The sequence below is a fragment of the Cynara cardunculus genome (assembly GCF_001531365.2).
Source record: "Cynara cardunculus var. scolymus isolate 2C chromosome LG 1, CcrdV1, whole genome shotgun sequence".
Taxonomy (NCBI): domain Eukaryota; kingdom Viridiplantae; phylum Streptophyta; class Magnoliopsida; order Asterales; family Asteraceae; genus Cynara; species Cynara cardunculus.
In genome coordinates this window covers 8,262,283-8,279,762 of record NC_037528.1, presented here as the reverse complement: position 1 = coordinate 8,279,762, position 17,480 = coordinate 8,262,283, and the positions used below count along the sequence as shown (strand labels likewise).

The 17,480-nt window shown below is 36.2% G+C and overlaps 1 protein-coding gene and 1 pseudogene across 2 annotated transcripts; both read left to right on the top strand.

Moving 5' to 3' along the window:
* The first annotated feature begins 2,753 nt into the window (after positions 1–2,753).
* On the top strand, positions 2,754–9,003 carry LOC112529496 (annotated as a pseudogene).
* A 660-nt stretch (positions 9,004–9,663) lies between these two features.
* Positions 9,664–17,360, top strand: LOC112516224 (TSL-kinase interacting protein 1-like). Of its 2 annotated transcripts, XM_025123251.1 has the most exons (15): positions 9,664–9,821; positions 10,884–11,100; positions 11,258–11,340; positions 11,460–11,507; positions 11,664–11,773; positions 12,772–12,856; positions 12,935–13,214; positions 14,704–14,838; positions 14,916–15,067; positions 15,179–15,417; positions 15,506–15,535; positions 15,650–15,908; positions 16,077–16,451; positions 16,686–16,820; positions 16,903–17,360. In XM_025123251.1, the coding sequence occupies exons 2-15, from the start codon at positions 10,989–10,991 to the stop codon at positions 17,098–17,100; spliced, it is 2,241 nt and encodes a 746-aa protein (XP_024979019.1). In that variant the 5' UTR covers positions 9,664–9,821; positions 10,884–10,988; the 3' UTR covers positions 17,101–17,360. The 2 variants fall into 2 exon arrangements, with proteins under 2 accessions (XP_024979019.1, XP_024979013.1); XM_025123245.1 differs by having other exon boundaries at positions 15,506–15,908.
* The last annotated feature ends 120 nt before the right edge of the window (positions 17,361–17,480 follow it).

Here is a 17,480-nt window from a genome sequence, read left to right as displayed (position 1 = left end):
ACTCAACTATTTCCAAACATATAAAATACATACCAAGTTCTTGTATGGTACTGATAGGTTAGACATATTATCACCGGGTTATTTGATCTAACCTTTTTTAGGTTCATTTTGTTACATCAAAGTATTTCAATGTTATTGAAAGTGAATGCAATATTTAGTATATAGTTGAAGGTTTAAATAAAATTGTTAAATATTATTAAAAATAAAATAAACGATTAAAAAATTGATATATGAATTATTAAAAAAGTTGATTTCCTTATAAATAATTTATGTCAAATCTGCGTATCTAACCAGATTTTTTTGAACTTTTTTAATAGTTGACATCCTAACGTTCTATTCTTAGTTTCGAACAATATTTAATTAAAAAAACAGACAATCCACCGGCGAATTGTAAAGTAAAACTCTTCTTACCCGCGGTTCAAGTTGTTGGGTCGGTTCGAACACCACCGTCGTCGCTGTATTTCTCTCCGGTAAGTAACTTTTTGCTCTTGTGGAATGCAGTGTTTTTATAATTTTTTGGGGTGGAAATTTATGATAGATTAGGCTTGATTTTGAAATGAATTTCTGTATTTACGGTGTTATTCGATTTTAGTCAAATTCTTGATTAGCTAAATAGGTGAAGAGTTGATCTCAATTGTTTTTGTTTAGATTCTGGTACTCTAGGGCTTTATATTTGATGAAATTTCCAATTATCAAATTGCTATATGTAGGCAATGACAGCATAATATCAAGTGGTTCAAGTTGATTCTTCTAAAGAGTATACCTATAATATATATATATATATATATATATATATTCGAAGGTTATTTTGAGAAGCGGTAAATATTCGAGGAAAGTGAACTTAGGTCAATAATTGCAGCTTTGACCGGTTAATAATTACTCGTCAAAAATTACAAATATGCAAAAAATAGAGATGGTAGTTTTGTAACTGTTACAAATAGGCGGCAAACGAGTTTATATATGAACTGTATATTCATATATGAATTCGTGTAATTCACATATAAACTATTTTAATTGATTCACATATGAATCCTTGTGGTTCATATATGAACTAATTAACTGATTCACATATGAACCCGTGTGATTCACACATAAACTAATTAACTGATTCGTATATGAACCTGTGGGTTTATATATGAATCAATTAAAAAGTTCACATGTGAACTAATTAACGTCAGATATGAACATATAGTTCATATGTGTATCACATGGGTTCACATATGAATCTGTTTGTCACCTATTTGTAAAAGTTACGGAACTACCCTTTTATCTTCCGCATACCCATGTGAGAAATTATCCGGTGCTTCATGGTCAAAGCCGCAAATGTTGACCAGATGAAGGGCTAGGATCATTTATTTACTTCTCAAATATTATCATTTCTCAAATGAACCTTTCCTTATACATATGTCTCTCTCTCTCTCTCTCTCTATATATATATATATATGTGTGTGTGTGTGTGTGTGTGAAAAGGTTCAAACGAGAAACCTCGAGTGTTATGAAAATGCGAGAACACTTATGTTATATTAGATTAATCTTTATCCCTTAAATGTTACTAGTAGACTTCTTATGTCGATAATGATGTGATAATGTTGTGATAATGATATGATTTTGCAGTAATAATAATAATGTGATAATGCTTTGACAAATTGAAGATTTTTATGATGTGATTTTGTTGTAATAAGGATATGATAATTATGTGATTTTGTTATGATAATGATGTGATAATCGAAAACCAGTGATGATTATGTCTAAAATCATCGCTCTGTCTGTGATAATGATTTGATATATTGTGACTGGTGAGTATATTATCTGTGTGTGATTTTTTAGGAATAAGGAAGTCATCAAGGTTACAGATAAATGCGAAATCACATGATTATACTTAATTATTTACTTTATTTTCTTTTAATTTTAGTTATGGGTTAAATAATTTGGAGGCCTATAAATGTTCTCGCACTTTCGTAAAACAGGGTGTTCTCGTTTGAACCTCCGGGTATATACATGTGTGTGTATATATATATGTGTAATTTCTGTTATATGAGATAAAATGTGGGTGGAAAATTGGGGACTGTGTATTCATTTTTTTCCGTTTTTGATTATATTTTGTGATCCTAAAAGTACTTTTGCTTCTAGATTGGTATATTTTTTCCAAAATGTTTTCATGGTGTTGTTAGTATTTAATAAGAACTTGACGCAACTTGCATTACTATCCAGAACTTAAATTTCTTGATCACAAGGACAATGACAAATAATTTTCAGCTGATGATGTTTTGGGCACTTATAGCATATAGGCATCCCAAACTTTGAAATTATTATGCACAAAAGCGGTCATGTAATGTATAGTTTAATGGCTAAATGTTTTGTGGTTTATAAGAGCCACATGAAATGTAGGAAACACTTGCACTTTAAGAGCTTGCTCTGCATGGTAAAGTAACATGTTTGGCACTTGGTAGAAACAAATCATAATATATTAACATTATATTGCGTGTCATGCTTGATTCTCGACTTGTCACACTGTCAAAACTCAAAACTTCTTGAGAGATCTAGTGGTTGGTTACTTGTTAGTATTGGTGCCACTTAGATGCATAAGCACATGAGTTCTCGTAGGGTGCTAGATTTGTGAGAATGCTTACCATGATCTCATTAGTTAATCCCTAGCAATACTTTCATCTTTAGATGCTAAGCTATTTGTATTTTGTTTGAATCAGATATTTCATCTGTATTCGAACTAACTTGGACACTGAAGGAAGTGGATCATGAGATTTAATGGGAAGAAGGTCATGAAAGTCCCAGCATTCTCTTGGCATCCTTACATGAAAATGGAATCACAAGTCTTACCATGAGATGTCCGGCCTACCTGAGAATGTATTTATTAAGGATGTTATCACATCTGAAACACATCATGTTACATCTAATCAGCCAGGTACTTATTGGAAAATTTAGTAGTTAGGTTATGTTATCAAGCTGGTTTAACGTGGTGTTCTCATCATTGTTAGCTAGTTATTTCTGTAACTTATAGTTAGTAAGGAGCTTGGTACTAATTTTATAGGGTTTTTAATTAATCCAGCAACAAAACAAACCCGGCAATGGGCTGCTTGGACACGTCAGGAAGAGGAAAGCTTCTTTAATGCTCTCCATCATGTTGGCAAGGCAAGTTTCCTTGGGATGTATTTGTTGTCTGACTTCCTCAATTTAGTGTTTATCTTAACCGTTTATATCTTATTGAGAGGGTGAAAAACTAAACATTATGAAATTAGTATATGTCATTGCAGAATTTTGAGAAGATCACTTCTTGTGTTCAGAGTAAAAACAAGGACCAGGTAATTTCGTAGAACTTCTGATTGCTGTTTATCACCTTGTTATTGACCGGTCTTTCCTGAACCAAGGTTTATAACTTATTTGCTTCTTGCTTTCTTTTTCGCCCTTTGAAGTTCATTTTACTGGTCTATTGCAGGTTAGACACTATCACTATCGTCTTGTCAGGCCTGTGAACAAGTTGCTGGACCCTGAACTTTCTCTGGATGCCAAAAACTCCAAAGATACCAATGCTGTCATGCTTCGATGGTAAGCAGCTATCTCTGCCTTCTATATGATGATCTCTTCTTATGGGTCCCTTTTTAATAGAATACTCCGTAGTCCATATGTGTATAGGCAAAACACAATGTTCCAATGAGTAAGAATTTTAACACCAAGTCCCCTTTTGCTCTTTCGGAAGACAATTGTCTTTCCACAATACCTTTGTATGCTCACGGTTAGGAGCACCCTAAGACCATAGAAACCTTCTAATTAGCTTCTTGATGTCTGATATGGTACTAGCCAGTACACTGAAAACATATGCCCACTAAATATGCATCGAAGAAAGGACAGAAATTACAAAATGTAAGTTAAGAATTTATGTATCATTTACTTTCCAGGGTTCCCTAGTCCTGTACTTATTGAGCATTACTTGACATGTTAACCACCCAGTAGCACGATTTATATCCTTAAATAGACTCATGTCTGATCTCGACATGACACTTGAGTTAAAAATGATCAAAATGATGTTGCCAGATATACCAAATACGTTCCATCCCATTTGCACTTTTATGAGTCTTGACATGTTGTCCTTCATGTGCCACTATTGGCTCCTCTTATCTGGTTGGGTGAAACCATAGCATTTATTATTTGGATGTGCAAGTAGTCTGGTAGAATGAACTTGAGCATTGTCTGTTTATGGCTTTTCTGTCAAACATATTCCAGAAGTTGTTATTTATTAGTATGGTCTAATGCAATGATGTCACCATTTGAATAGGATTTTTTGCTTTTATTGACTCAAAAGTATCAACACAAGGCCTCGCTAGCTACTTTGATACATGAATAAAAATAGGCATCTTATTTGTAGGATTGTGTTACACATCTTTGTTTACTTGAATGTCTTGCAGGTGGTCATTACTTGAAAAACACAGCTGTAAAGCCTCAAAGTTTCACTTGAAGCCTCGGAGATTTAAGATTTTCTTAGCGACCCTGGTTTGTTGATTCTCACGACTCTTTTTTAGCTATCTGTTTTTGCATCTGATGATTCATTTTCTTTTACTAAACTGAAGATTTTTCTGTATCATGAAGGAGCACCAACTATTGAAAGACCGGGAGAAGAATTTAAGAAAACCTCCTTCTCAGGGGGGAAAACTATTCTATACATCACCTGCTGTCTCAAATCAGGATAGAGCCCGCACACATGACACATGATGTACAATCTTGTTCTTGTTGACAGACAAAGCACACAAAACTTCGGTTCTGGAAAAGGATCTTCGCTGAGACGCAATGCAAGCACATGTTTAGGTCGATGCAAGGGAGACTTATCTCCTGTTAAACCAGCTAGACAGAGGCAGAGATCAGGTGAGTTTCTATTTTTCTTCTACGTATAAGATAGTAACTTATTTTCACTTATGGGAGAAAAGATGTCATAAGGAGCAATAAGTGTTAACTTCTTTCATCGCCATTAGCCTCATTGGCACCAGCTTTAAAAGAATTCAGAGTTTGAGAGAGCATTGAACACGATACCTAAAGAGCTCTCACTACATCTTGAATTTTGCTTGTTATCAATGCATATAGTAAAATTAGGGTTCCCATGTGTCAAGAGTGCTATTTGCTTTCATTTGGGTCGTACTTTTAATTTAGTAATTTCAATAGAGTATTTACACTATTTAGTTAGTTTTCTCCTTTTAAGGATATTTTCTGTGTGTAAAACTAGACACAGGCTTTGATCTAGAGATTTAATTTCCTCTTCCTTGTGATGTCTTCAGTTTATATTAAGTATGATGTTCAGGAGATGTTGATATGTTTTTTTGTGTGTGATACCTTAAAATTCATATCTGTTTCCATCCATTTCCCTGTTACATTCTTCTTCAAATCTGTCCTGCATGAACTTCAATTAGACTCTTAACAACTTAAAGGCAATCTCATTTTCATGCTCATCTGTTTTCTGTTGTTAGAACAGTTCATCATGTTTTGCTAGAACTTAATAGGCAAGCTTGATCGCCTTGCCCGCGTTTACACAAGTTCCATGCTTAGTAGGCTCAGTTGTTCTTATATGTTTTCATGCAAGCCTGACTTCACTTGATTAAGAGCTGATTACAAGTCGAGTGCTATATAAAATGTAACATGTATTCATTATTAGAGAAAGTATATTATGTTCAACTTATTGGAGTTCAATGTATCTAGACTTTTCTCTAATATTTGCTTCTATTTTTTATTTTTTTTGGGGGGGGGGGGGGGTTAGGCTTTGTTGCATGGGTGCATATCTATATATAGTACAATCACCAACTCATTGTCTTCAGATACGTTTTAATTTATGACTGATCAAGTAAATTTGGCGATGTGAAAATAATTTATCCAGGCAAGTGAATATGTATTCTATTGTGGAGTAAAACGACACGGGTAGGATTTGTGTCTTCCTTATTAATTGTTGTCATTTCTTTGTTTGTTTATTTACATGATTTATAGTCTGATACATTGGCAATCTTCTGTTAGTTGTGGTAAAAAGCACTATGTCCACAGCTGCCTATAAAAGATGGGAGAAGGCTGCAATAGCTGGAGTGTCTTTAGTTGCTGCTGCTGCTGCTGCTGCTGCTGCTGCGCATTTGGAGTAGACATCCTTGGATAAATTAGTCGATAGTGTACAATATGTGCAGGGCGAGTTTCCAATTTTACCGAGAGCTGCAAGGTTAATTTCTATTTTCTCTAAACTGAATGTCTGTTCTGCTTTTAGGAGACGAGGGTTTAGACCCTTTTGCAAAAGATATGCCCTGTGTACCAGCTTTTCATCAAAATAGGTTCTCCGGCATCAGTGTACAACCTTCAATGAAACTAAAACTTTATGTCTTACTGTTTGATGAAAGAATATGCCAAGCTTTGGAAATGGTAGGAACATATGAAACAAGTTTATGAGTTATCTTTAGAAGCGTACTAGTTTGATACTTGAGCTTCCTTGTGAGAAACTATTTTTGTGAAATTGAGCCGAGTATTTTCTCAGGACAATGACAACCCACATTAGCTCACGTGTTCTCGGAAGAAAATATCGTCAGTTTTGGAACATATGAGTCGTAAACGGGGAAGTTCTAGCATAGCATCTGGAGAACTTGTGCTTCTGCCTTAACTATGCTCAGAGTTTGAATCTCAGAGCTGTCAGAAATGGACTCAAGATTCAATTTTAAGTGTGGCAGATGTATATGAAGCACTTGGAAGCCCTCCTGTTTTCCGCTTTAAGGTTTTTATCCTCTTACACATATAAGTTTTAAGGACAAATTTCATATCCTACAAGAAAGTTTCATGTCTTGTTTCTTTTGAAGGTATGGTTGGTTTACGAATGCCGACTGTAGTTATGTGCCACTGCAAGAACCTCTACTAACTTGTGCTGCCCAAAGAATCAACATGAATGGTGTAGAGGTTGAGAATGTCGACGTAAATGTCAACCACCAGAGTGCAATATGGTTCCCCTGGATGTACACACAATGCCCAGTGCTTTTAATTCTGGGAAGTCACAGGAGCACGATGATAAGAAAGTCTCAGCTGGGATAGTTAATACTCCGGCAGCATCTTCTTCTGACCTTCCTTACCAGTGTGTTGACATAGGGTAAGTAAGAACTTTCCAGAGTGTTGTGCATCAGGCATGTCATGGCAAAGGCGAGATACGATAAATGGAGCCTTCAGTAGACGACTAGGACATATGGTACTCTTTTCTTTCTTGTGGCAAGTACCATGCTTTTTTAATCTGGAAACCTTTCCCATTTCACCGCGTTCAAAATTGCTTTCAACTCATATTTCGTTTACGCTCTGTATCTTGTTTCACAACATAGTCAGGTTGTGTAATTTTTGCTTGCTCCTATTGATATTAAACTGATACTAATTGTAGGACAAGGTATGTCACAAAAATGCAGCTCTGTCAATATTGGAACGGGCGGACAGCATTACAAACATAAGCGTCGGTGATCTACTCTCGGATGTATCTCATAACATAAATGCATCGGTCATCCACTACCGCCTAGCTTTCCTCCAGCAGGTTCCATTCAGCTGCGATTCGTTTGATGCTGCAATTGCTGTATCTTCCATTTGGGATGCAGAAGAAACATGTGATGCCTTCACATTTTATAAGAATATTGTTCTCTCCGAGAAATGGAGAAAGCACACACTTCCAAAGAGAATTGCAAACAGGATACTGCCATTGAGGTTTGAAATACTCTTTTAGTAATAATTTCATTTTCTTAGTGTTCTTTTTAATATGGTTAGACACGCGAGGCCAACTTGTCTTTTGTGAAACTTGAGCCCTCAATCTTCACGTTTGTGGGCTTTTAAATTGTGCATCGGTAACTAGTATGCCAGAGACCTTTTGGTTTTCTAGTGTTATTAGTTTTGCGCAATTAACTCTTGTATACATACTGCCAAATGCATCTTGATATGATGTAAAATGATTTTCTGTGGAAACTACCTGAAGCAGAGGAGCTTATGGAGGACTATCTTGCAGAAGTACATTCAATGGATGAGTGCCAGTCTGATGGGAATCTTGAGGCTCGCATGCTCACTGCTATATACTGTGTACGTATTTTTTCCCCTTGTTTTTCTTGTTCATTTGAGATTGCTTAAAGTCCAACCTGCGGTTCAGACTTTGTAGAATTTATTCTCTAGTTAAACTGTACAAGATTTATATCGCTTCACAGGTAATATTTGATCTTGTTATTTTATCTGCATCATGATCATGTTTAACCCAGTGAACTGTCCACCCAATAATTTTTCTGGGTCAATGAACAGTCTGGATTTTTAACATCAACCATATGATGTCATTTTGGTCTACTATGCATTTCTTGTTTCATTTGTTTGTACCATTCTTCATGAGACGAGCTAACGTTTTGTTTTCTTCAACTGCAGCCTGACTCCCTAGAACCGGTAGAAGTGGATGTACCTCCCTTTAGATATGAAAAGCGATGACCTTATATTGAGTTACAGCCTCTGTGGATTGACTCATATTCTAACCAGCAGCTCAGCCTTCAAAAATTATTCTTTCTTTGGAGAGAATCTGGATGAACACCAGTGGTAATGAGGAAATTGCTTTCTTCCCAGATGACAAAATCGATAGTTAAGTTGGAGATCCTTCTCGATCCATAATCAGCAACATGTTAATATAATTCCCTAACACCAACACCCGACCTTACAACACCTTTGTGAAGCCAATGCCATTCCTTCCGTTGCACAAGAGTTTCCTACATCGTACATTACAAAACCTGTTGATGCAGAGGCTCGTGATCCAGAGAGTTCCTGAGATGGGTTCTGCATAAAATATACAAGTCGTTGAAGAATCGCTCTGGATTTGATTGTGTTCCTTTGGTTTGTTGTTAGTTTTAGATGTAAAGTACAATGACCATATTAATATGGACTTTGTTGATGATCCTTGTGTAATATGATGTGTGCTCAAACGCAGATCAGACATCGGACCATTCGTGTCCGTGTAAACTTAATACGATTTAGGGCCATCAATCTTGGGTTTAGTTTTGGAAGGTGAATGTTGAATGATTAGCTGATTATGAACTTAACGAGAAGCAAACACCAAAACATTTATAGCCATTATCGACTCGTTTATCATGTCATTTTGATATAATAATGTTTAAATGGGCATCATTGAACGACTTTGTAATACCCCATAAATTAGATATCACTCTCCGAATCAGATATTTCGACCCTATAGCCTTGAGTTACACGAAATTATGAATATGAGATAATCCAAGAAGGAACGATCTAATTCTTAGGCACATAAATTAGATTACGTTACTGTAGGTTTTTTAAATATTCCAATCCTCATATTGAAGAGACAAAAAACGAGTATAAATGAGTACATATACTCCGAACCATCCACAAATGATAAGGATAAGACCAAAGACAGTTGGAAGGTTATGAATCTAGTCTTATATAAGTGTGCGTTTCGCACCTCCTAACTTGCATAAAAACTAAGCAAAGATCTTCTTTGGTTCTCGTATATTTACCCTTTACGCCAAATGAAATTGATGACACTGAAATCACTAACGGTAAGGACATTTTAGTCTTTTTATTTTTATTTATTTATTTATATCAATATCTTGTTTTATTTAAAATTGAATAAAAGCCTAAAAGAGGAAAATAAAATAAAATTACACAAAGAATAGAGTACCCCCACAAACCAAAATTTTGAACTCTCAAAAACTCATAGGCGAATTGTGTAAAGTAGAACTCTCCTTAACCGTGGGTTAACTTTTTGGGTCGGGATTGGGTTTGGATCGGTTCGAACACCACCATCGTCTTCGTCGGTCTTATTCTCTCTGGTAAGCGACCTTTTGCTCTTGTGCAATTCAATTGTTTTTATCGGAGTTCTTCATGCGCTTTTGTTTTTAATAATTGTTGGGGGTGGAATTTATGTTGGAACAGGCTTGATTTTGAATTGAATTTCACAAGGAATTTCTATATTTACGGAGTTTGCTAGGGCAAATTCGAGTTTAATTCTGATTCTTGATTAGCTAAATAGGTGAAGATTTGATCTGAATTCTTTTTGTTTAGATTCTGGTACTCTTTAGGGATTTACAATCGATGGAATTTCCAATTATCAAATTGCTATAGGTAAGAAATGCTAGCATCATTTTAAGAAGTTCAAGTTGATTTTTCAGGTGGGTGCATATATGTATATGCAAATTTTATTATATGAGATGAACTAACTGGAAATTGGGGACTGCATTCATTTTTATGTTTTTGATTTTTTTGTGAATTTTTTTCAAAATCATGAATTGTGTTTTTACTTGTTAGTATTAGAGATTGTGGCCAATTTGCTTTACTTTCCTGAACTTATGATTTTTTGATCACAACTACAATGATAAATGATGTTCAGTTGATGATGTTTTGGGCATGTATGGGCATCCCAAACTTTGAGAGTAGTACACATAACTTTAATGAATAATTTCATGGCTAAAACTTTATGTTGTTTGTAAAAGGTGGATGGAACGTAGGAAGCACTTGGACTCTAAGAACACCTTACACTTTGCACAACAAAGAAACATGTTTGGCACTTAGCAGAAACAAATCTTAAAAATATTAACATTATATTGAGCGCACAGGCTTGATTCATATCACACTGGCCAAATTCAAACTTTTTGAGAGGTAATGTAGTTTTGGTGCCTCCTAGCATCGACCTTTCTGATTAATTATCTGTGTTTTATTTACATGTTTGAAGTAGGTGTAGCATTATGTTTTATACCATACCTTCTCTAAGATGCATAAGCGCAGGAGTTCTGATAGGGTGCTGGATTTGTGAGAATGCTTACCATGATCTCGTAACTAATCACTAGCATACTTCCATCTTTAGATGCTAACTATTTTTATTTTGACTGAATCAGTTGTTGCATCTGTATGCAAACCAACTTGGAGATTGAAGGAAGTAGTTCACGAGATTTGAAGGTCAGAATGTCATGAAAGTCCCAGCATTTTATTGACATCTATACATGACAATGGAGTCACAAATTCCGTACCGAGAGGTGTCTGACCTACCGGAGAATGTATTTATTAAGGATGTAATCACATCTGAAACACATCATGTTGCATCTAATCAGCCAGGTACATTGTGGAAGATTTGATAGCTAATTTTTGTATCAATCTGCTTTAACATGATGTTCTCATTGTTGGTATACTTCATTCCCTGTTAGTTATTTTTGTAACTTTTAGTTGGTACAAAGCTTGGTATAAAATTTATTGGATTTTTAATTTAATCCAGCAAAGAAACAAACACGACAATGGGCTGCTTGGACACGTCAGGAAGAGGAAAGCTTCTTTAATGCTCTACGTCAAGTTGGCAAGGCAAGTTTCTAGTTGATCTATTTGTCGCTTGACTTCCTGAATTTATTGTTTGTCCTAACTGTTAATATTTTGTGCTGAGAGGGCGAAAAGCCTTATAAACGTAATATATGTCATTGCAGAATTTTGAGAAGATCACTTCTCGTGTTCAGAGTAAGAACAAGGACCAGGTTATTTTCTACAACTTCTGATTGCTGGTTATATCACCTTGTTCTTGACTGGTCTTACCTAAACCAAGTTAATGTTTATTCACATGTAACCAGGATAACTTGTTGCTTCTTACTTTCTTGTGTCCCTTTGACATTCATTTTACCGGTCTATTTCAGGTTAGACACTATTACTATCGTCTTGTCAGGCGTATGAACAAATTGCTAGGCCCAGAACTTTCTCTTGATGCCAAAAACTCCAAAGATACCAATGCTGCCATGCTTCGCTGGTAAGTAATCATCCCTGCTTTTTACATGATGATCCTCTTATTCCACCCAAGTGTACATCAGTACATCAGTGAGATGTCATAGCATAATGTAGCCTGTGAATAATGCTGTATGTCTCACTTATCTGTCTTGGCATTATGCCATTATACTATTACCAAAATTCTCTCAGTAAATTGCTAGAATGTCTTTCTAATTTCTTGTTCAAACTGAATATGTTCCTCCCTACCTTAATCGCAGCACCATAATTCACCAAGAGATTGTTTTCAGATATAAAGATAAATAGATCACTGAATTGTTTATGTAAAACAGTTAAAAGGCTACATGGATTTTCTATCATTTAACTTTTATGTCATATATTAATTAAATGTAAGCTAAATTCTATTCTTTCCTAGTCCCTTACGCTTAAACATTACGCATACACTACATTTCTGATTTTGACATGACGCTTGAGTTAAAGAACATCAAATGGAAGTTACCAAATATACCAAGTATGTTCAATCCAGTGGTAATTTAAACCATTTGTGCGAGCCTTGACATAGTGTGCATCATGTGCCAGTATTGGCTCCTCTTAGGAGTGAAACCATAACAATCATGAAATTGAATATGCAAGTAGTGTGATGGAATGAACTTGTCCATTGTCCGTGTATGGTTTTTCTTATTGGAACTTTCCAGAAGCAAGGGCCTGTTATTGTTTTTTGCTTAATTTTTAAGCAATGGCTGGAGATGGCTGAATCAGATAAGTCATCGTGTACCTCTTGTCCACATTCAGTGATCTTATTCCTGGCAGGTCTTAATAGTTAAAGAAAAAACCTTGAGTTATTTATTAGTATGGTCTAGTGCAATGATGCCACCATTTGAATTAGATTTTACTTTTAGTTACTCATAATAGCCTCAATATCTCTAAGAGATACAAGCTACTATGACACATTGATTACGATTATAAATTTTATTGTAATATTGTGTTAAATATCTTTGTTTACTTGAATTGTTTCTTTTGCAGGTGGTCGTTACTTGAAAAGCATAGCTGTAAAGCCTCAAAGCTTCACTTGAAGCCTCGGAGATTTAAAATTTTCTTGGAGACCTTGGTTAGTTAATTCTTGCAACTATATTTTTTGTTGTCTATTTTTGCATGTGATACTTGACAATTTTCTTGTCCCATGAAGGAGCACCAACTATTGAAAGACCGGAAGAAGAATATAAGAAAACGGCCTTTTAATGGGGAAAACTGTTCTATAACACCATCACATGCTGTCTCAAATCAGGGTAGACCCTGTGCACATGATGCTCGTATCAATCTTGTTCTTATCGACAGTCAAAGCACACAAAACTTGGGTTCTGGAAAAGGATCTTCGCTGAGGCGCAATGCAAGCACATGTTTAGATAGGAACAACTGCAAGGGAGACTTATCTCCTGTTAAACCAGCTAGACAGAGGAGGAGAGCAGGTGAGTTATATTTTTTTCTACGTGTAAGATCGTATCTTATATATACTTTTGGAAGAAAAGATGCCATAAGGCACAATCAATGTTAACTTCCGTTTATTGTGAAAAGACTCAATGCCACCAGCTTAGAAGAATTCACCTTGTGAGAGTGCCCTCAATTACATATATCTTGCTTGACTCTTGCCATATTGCTACCAGCCCTGCATGAAGGAGGACAGATAAGGTTGCACCCGTATTCATAACTTAAAAAGCTCTCATTATATTATTCAAATGGATTCAACTAAAAAGCCTGTTCCTATCATCGTAAACCGAATAGGCACCAAATCTCTGGAAGTAGGGGTAGGTTAGATCTTGAATTTATCATTGGAGGTGGCTGTTTTGGAGGTTATCTAGGACCAGTTTGGGAAGGCTAAAACATCTATTCGTTCTGATTGAATACAGAAAGGATTTAAGGATTGGAGCCGTTTATATACACTGGTTTTTGGAGTTTGAAATCCATGGCAGCGATTACATTAGCACAATATTGATGGTAGTAAACCTTTAGTTTGCTATAGCAGTCTATAAAATTTCTAGAAGTAGTATGATACCAAGAAGTTTAGTATTTGTACTGATAGGAGTAAAGCTCCAAGTAGCTTCCTTTAGTCAAGGATGGGCAGTTATTATATTAATAGATATATGGTATGAAAGTGTCTCGTCCTTGAGATTTTCACTTGTTTGGATGTTGTAAAAGAACGTCGGACTGAGAATTTTTTTGCCTTCTCCAAGAAAAGACCCTGAATTTAGCTTCCTATTAAGGCATATGAAAATAATGCCTCTAGGAACCAATTTGTGTACTTGGTAAAGCTATGTGCTCTCCAGGAACTTTTGCACCCTAAAAATATTCGCATGCAAGGCACAACTTACTTGAAAAACAAATGACCAACCATTTGTACAAATAGGATTGTTTAGGAGGATTTGGTTTAGAAGGCCTCTAATTGATGAGATCACTAAGCATAGCAATTTTATCAAAAGATTAATTGAATTTTTATTCAACCCTATAGAAATCTTTGATGGGGAAAACTTCAATTTTAGCAACAACAAAGTTGTTCAGCCATATTCATATGTTCTTTTGTTTATCTTGCTCTCATCTCTACCCTACCTGCTTCCACATCTCTCCTTGGCTCAAACCATTCAGGGGCTGTCTGGGATGTAAATGTCTAAAATCTTTCAAGAGATAACAAAGCTTTTCTTAAAGGCTAACAAACAATACTTGTTGCATGGGTAACTCTTTTTCAGACAGGTTTTAATTTATGATTAATCAAGTAAAATTGGAAAGGCGAACAGAATTTATTTTGGCAAGTGCATACCTATTTTATTGCCAAGTAAAACAACTCAAGTCACACTTTGGGATTTGTGCTTCTGTATTAATTTTTGATTGTTGTTATTTTATTCTTTGTTTATTTACATTACATGAGTGATACATTTGCAAGCTTTTGTTGGCTGTGTTAAAAAGGTACCGCGTCCACAGCTGCCTATAAAAGATGGGAGAAGGCTGCAATAGCTGGAGTGTCTTTAGTTGCTGATGCTGCTGCGCATTTGGAGCAGACATCGTTGGATAAATTAGTTGATAGTGTACAATATATGCAGGGTGAGTTTCCAATTTTACCAAGAGCTGCAAGGTCAATTTTCTATTCTCTCTAATCTGAACATCTGTTCTGCTTTCAGGAGAGAAGGGTTTAGACCCTGTTGCAAAAGATATGCCTTGTATACCATCTTTTCATCAAAATATGTTTTCTGGCACCAGTATACAACATTCAATGAAACTGAAACTTCAGCTCTTTCCGGTAGATGAAAGCATACGCAGAGCTTTGGAAATGGTAGGAGCATATGAAACAAGTTTTGGAGTTTTCTTTAAAAATGTACTGCTTTGATACTTGAGTTTCATTGTGAGAAACTGTGTTTGTGAATTGAGTCTAATATTTTCGCAGGACAATCACAACCCACATTTGGAGCTCACATTAAGTTCTCGGAAGAAAATATCGTCAGTTTTGGAACATATGAATCGTAAATGGGGAAGCTCTAGCATAGCATCTGGAGAACTAACACTTCTGCCTTACTATGCTCAGAGTTCGAATCTCATGAGCTGTCAGAAATGGACTCAAGATTCAATTTTAAGTGCAGCAGATGTATATGCTGCGCTTGGAAGCCCTCCGGTTTTCCGCTTAAGGTTTTTATCCTTCTACACGTTTAGCCTAAGGACTATTCTATATATATATCGTACAAGAAATTCTCATATGTTCTAGTTTCTTTTGAAGGTATGGTTGGTTTGCGAATGCCGATTGTAGGTATGTACCACTCCAAGGACCTCTAACAACTCATGCTGCCCAAAGAATCAACATGAATGGTGTAGAGGTTCAGAATGTTGACTTAACCAAATGCTCTCAACCACCTGAGTGCAGTATGGTTCCCCAAGATACATGCACAATCCCCGGTGCTTGTAATTCTGGAAAGTCATTGGATCATGATGATAAATTAGTCTCAGCTGGGAAAGTAAATACTCTGACAGCATCCTCTTCTAACCTTCCTGACAAGCCCATTGAGTGTGTTGATGTGGGTGTAAGTAAGAACTTTCCAGAGGGTTTTGACCATGCATCAGGGATGTCATGGCAAAGACGAGATACAAGAAATGGAGCCTTCAGTAGACGACTGGGACACATGGTACTGTTTTCTTTCTTTTGGCCCCATGTTTATGTGTCTAGGTTGACCAAATCACCCCAACCTGAAACCTTTCCATTTCAACTGAGTTTAAAATTGTACTAAACTCATATTTCATATCACGGCATAGTCATGCTAAGTTGTTTTTGCTTTTATTGGTACGAATCGTAGGACAAGGGATCTCACAAGAATGCAGCTCTGTCAATATTGGAATGGGCGGACAGCCTCACGAACATAAGCGTCAGTGATCTACTCTTGGATGCATCTCATAACATAAATCCATTACCTCCTGGCTCTCAATGTCTCCAGCAGATTCCATTCAGCTGCGATTCCTTTGATGCTGCAATTGCTGCTCATGTAAGTAAAAATCTTAACAGCAACACTGTCGAGCCCACCATTGTATCTTCCATTTGGGATGCAGAAGAAACATGTGATGCCTTTACGTTCCGTAAGAATAATGATCTCTCTGAGAAAACACACACATCCAAAGAAAATTGCAAACAGGACACGTCTACAAGTCTAGTTCCATCAGGCTCCGCCATTGAGGTTTGAAATTTGCTTTTTAGTTTCAGTTTTTTATTTAGTCAAACACACACACACTTGTTTGCGAGACTCAAACCCCAACCTTCAAGCTGTTGGCTTTTAACCGGTGTACCAGTTACTACTAGGCCGAAGACGTTTTGGTTTTCGAGTGTTCTTGGTTCTGCGCAGTTAATTATCGTATACATATTGCCAAATGCATCTTGATTGATATAATGTACTTCCTATTATTCTCTGTAGAAACTAGTTGAAGCCGAGGAGCCTATGGAGGATCATCCTGCAGAAGCACATTCAATGGATGAGTGTCAGTTGTCTGATGGGAATCCCGAGGATGGTTCTGCAAAGGATCTGCGGACGCTAACTGATATGTACTGGGTACGTGTTTAGTTTTCATTCTCGCAGTCGATTATTTGGGATTGCTTATATCTATTTAACATATTTTGTTGTTGGATTTCAGCCGGAGTCATTAGGACCTTTAGAAGTGGATGTAGCTCCGTGTAGATATCAAAGCGATGACCTTATATTAAGCGACGGATTGAGTCGTATTCTAAGTAGCAGCCTTGACGCGTTTCAAAATTTTTCTTTGTTTGGATTGGAACAGCAGAGAGAAGGTGGATCAATTGAAGATGACAAGATCCATGATAGTAGAGTTTAAGATACATGGCTGCTGCTGCTGCTCCTCGATAACCTTTTTCACGTTAATATAATCCCCCTAACACCTACACCGACACCTCTCGTTTATTTTCTCACTGATGTTTCCAAATGTAGTATATAAGTAAAATGATGCGACGATTGTCGAGTCTCTGGCAAGATTTTTCCAGTTGTGAAATCTGGATTTGTGTGTGTTAGTTTTTACATGTAGACTAATATGGGAGGTTTTGTAATATGTTGTGCGCTCAAAGCTACAATTTTTTTTTTTTTTTGAAGGAATCAGAACTACAAATTTTATTAACCAAAATTTGTGTTTACATATAAATATGACGTTTGTATTTGTAAATAAGCTGGTCAAATGCTGTTCGAAAAAAGTATTGACCG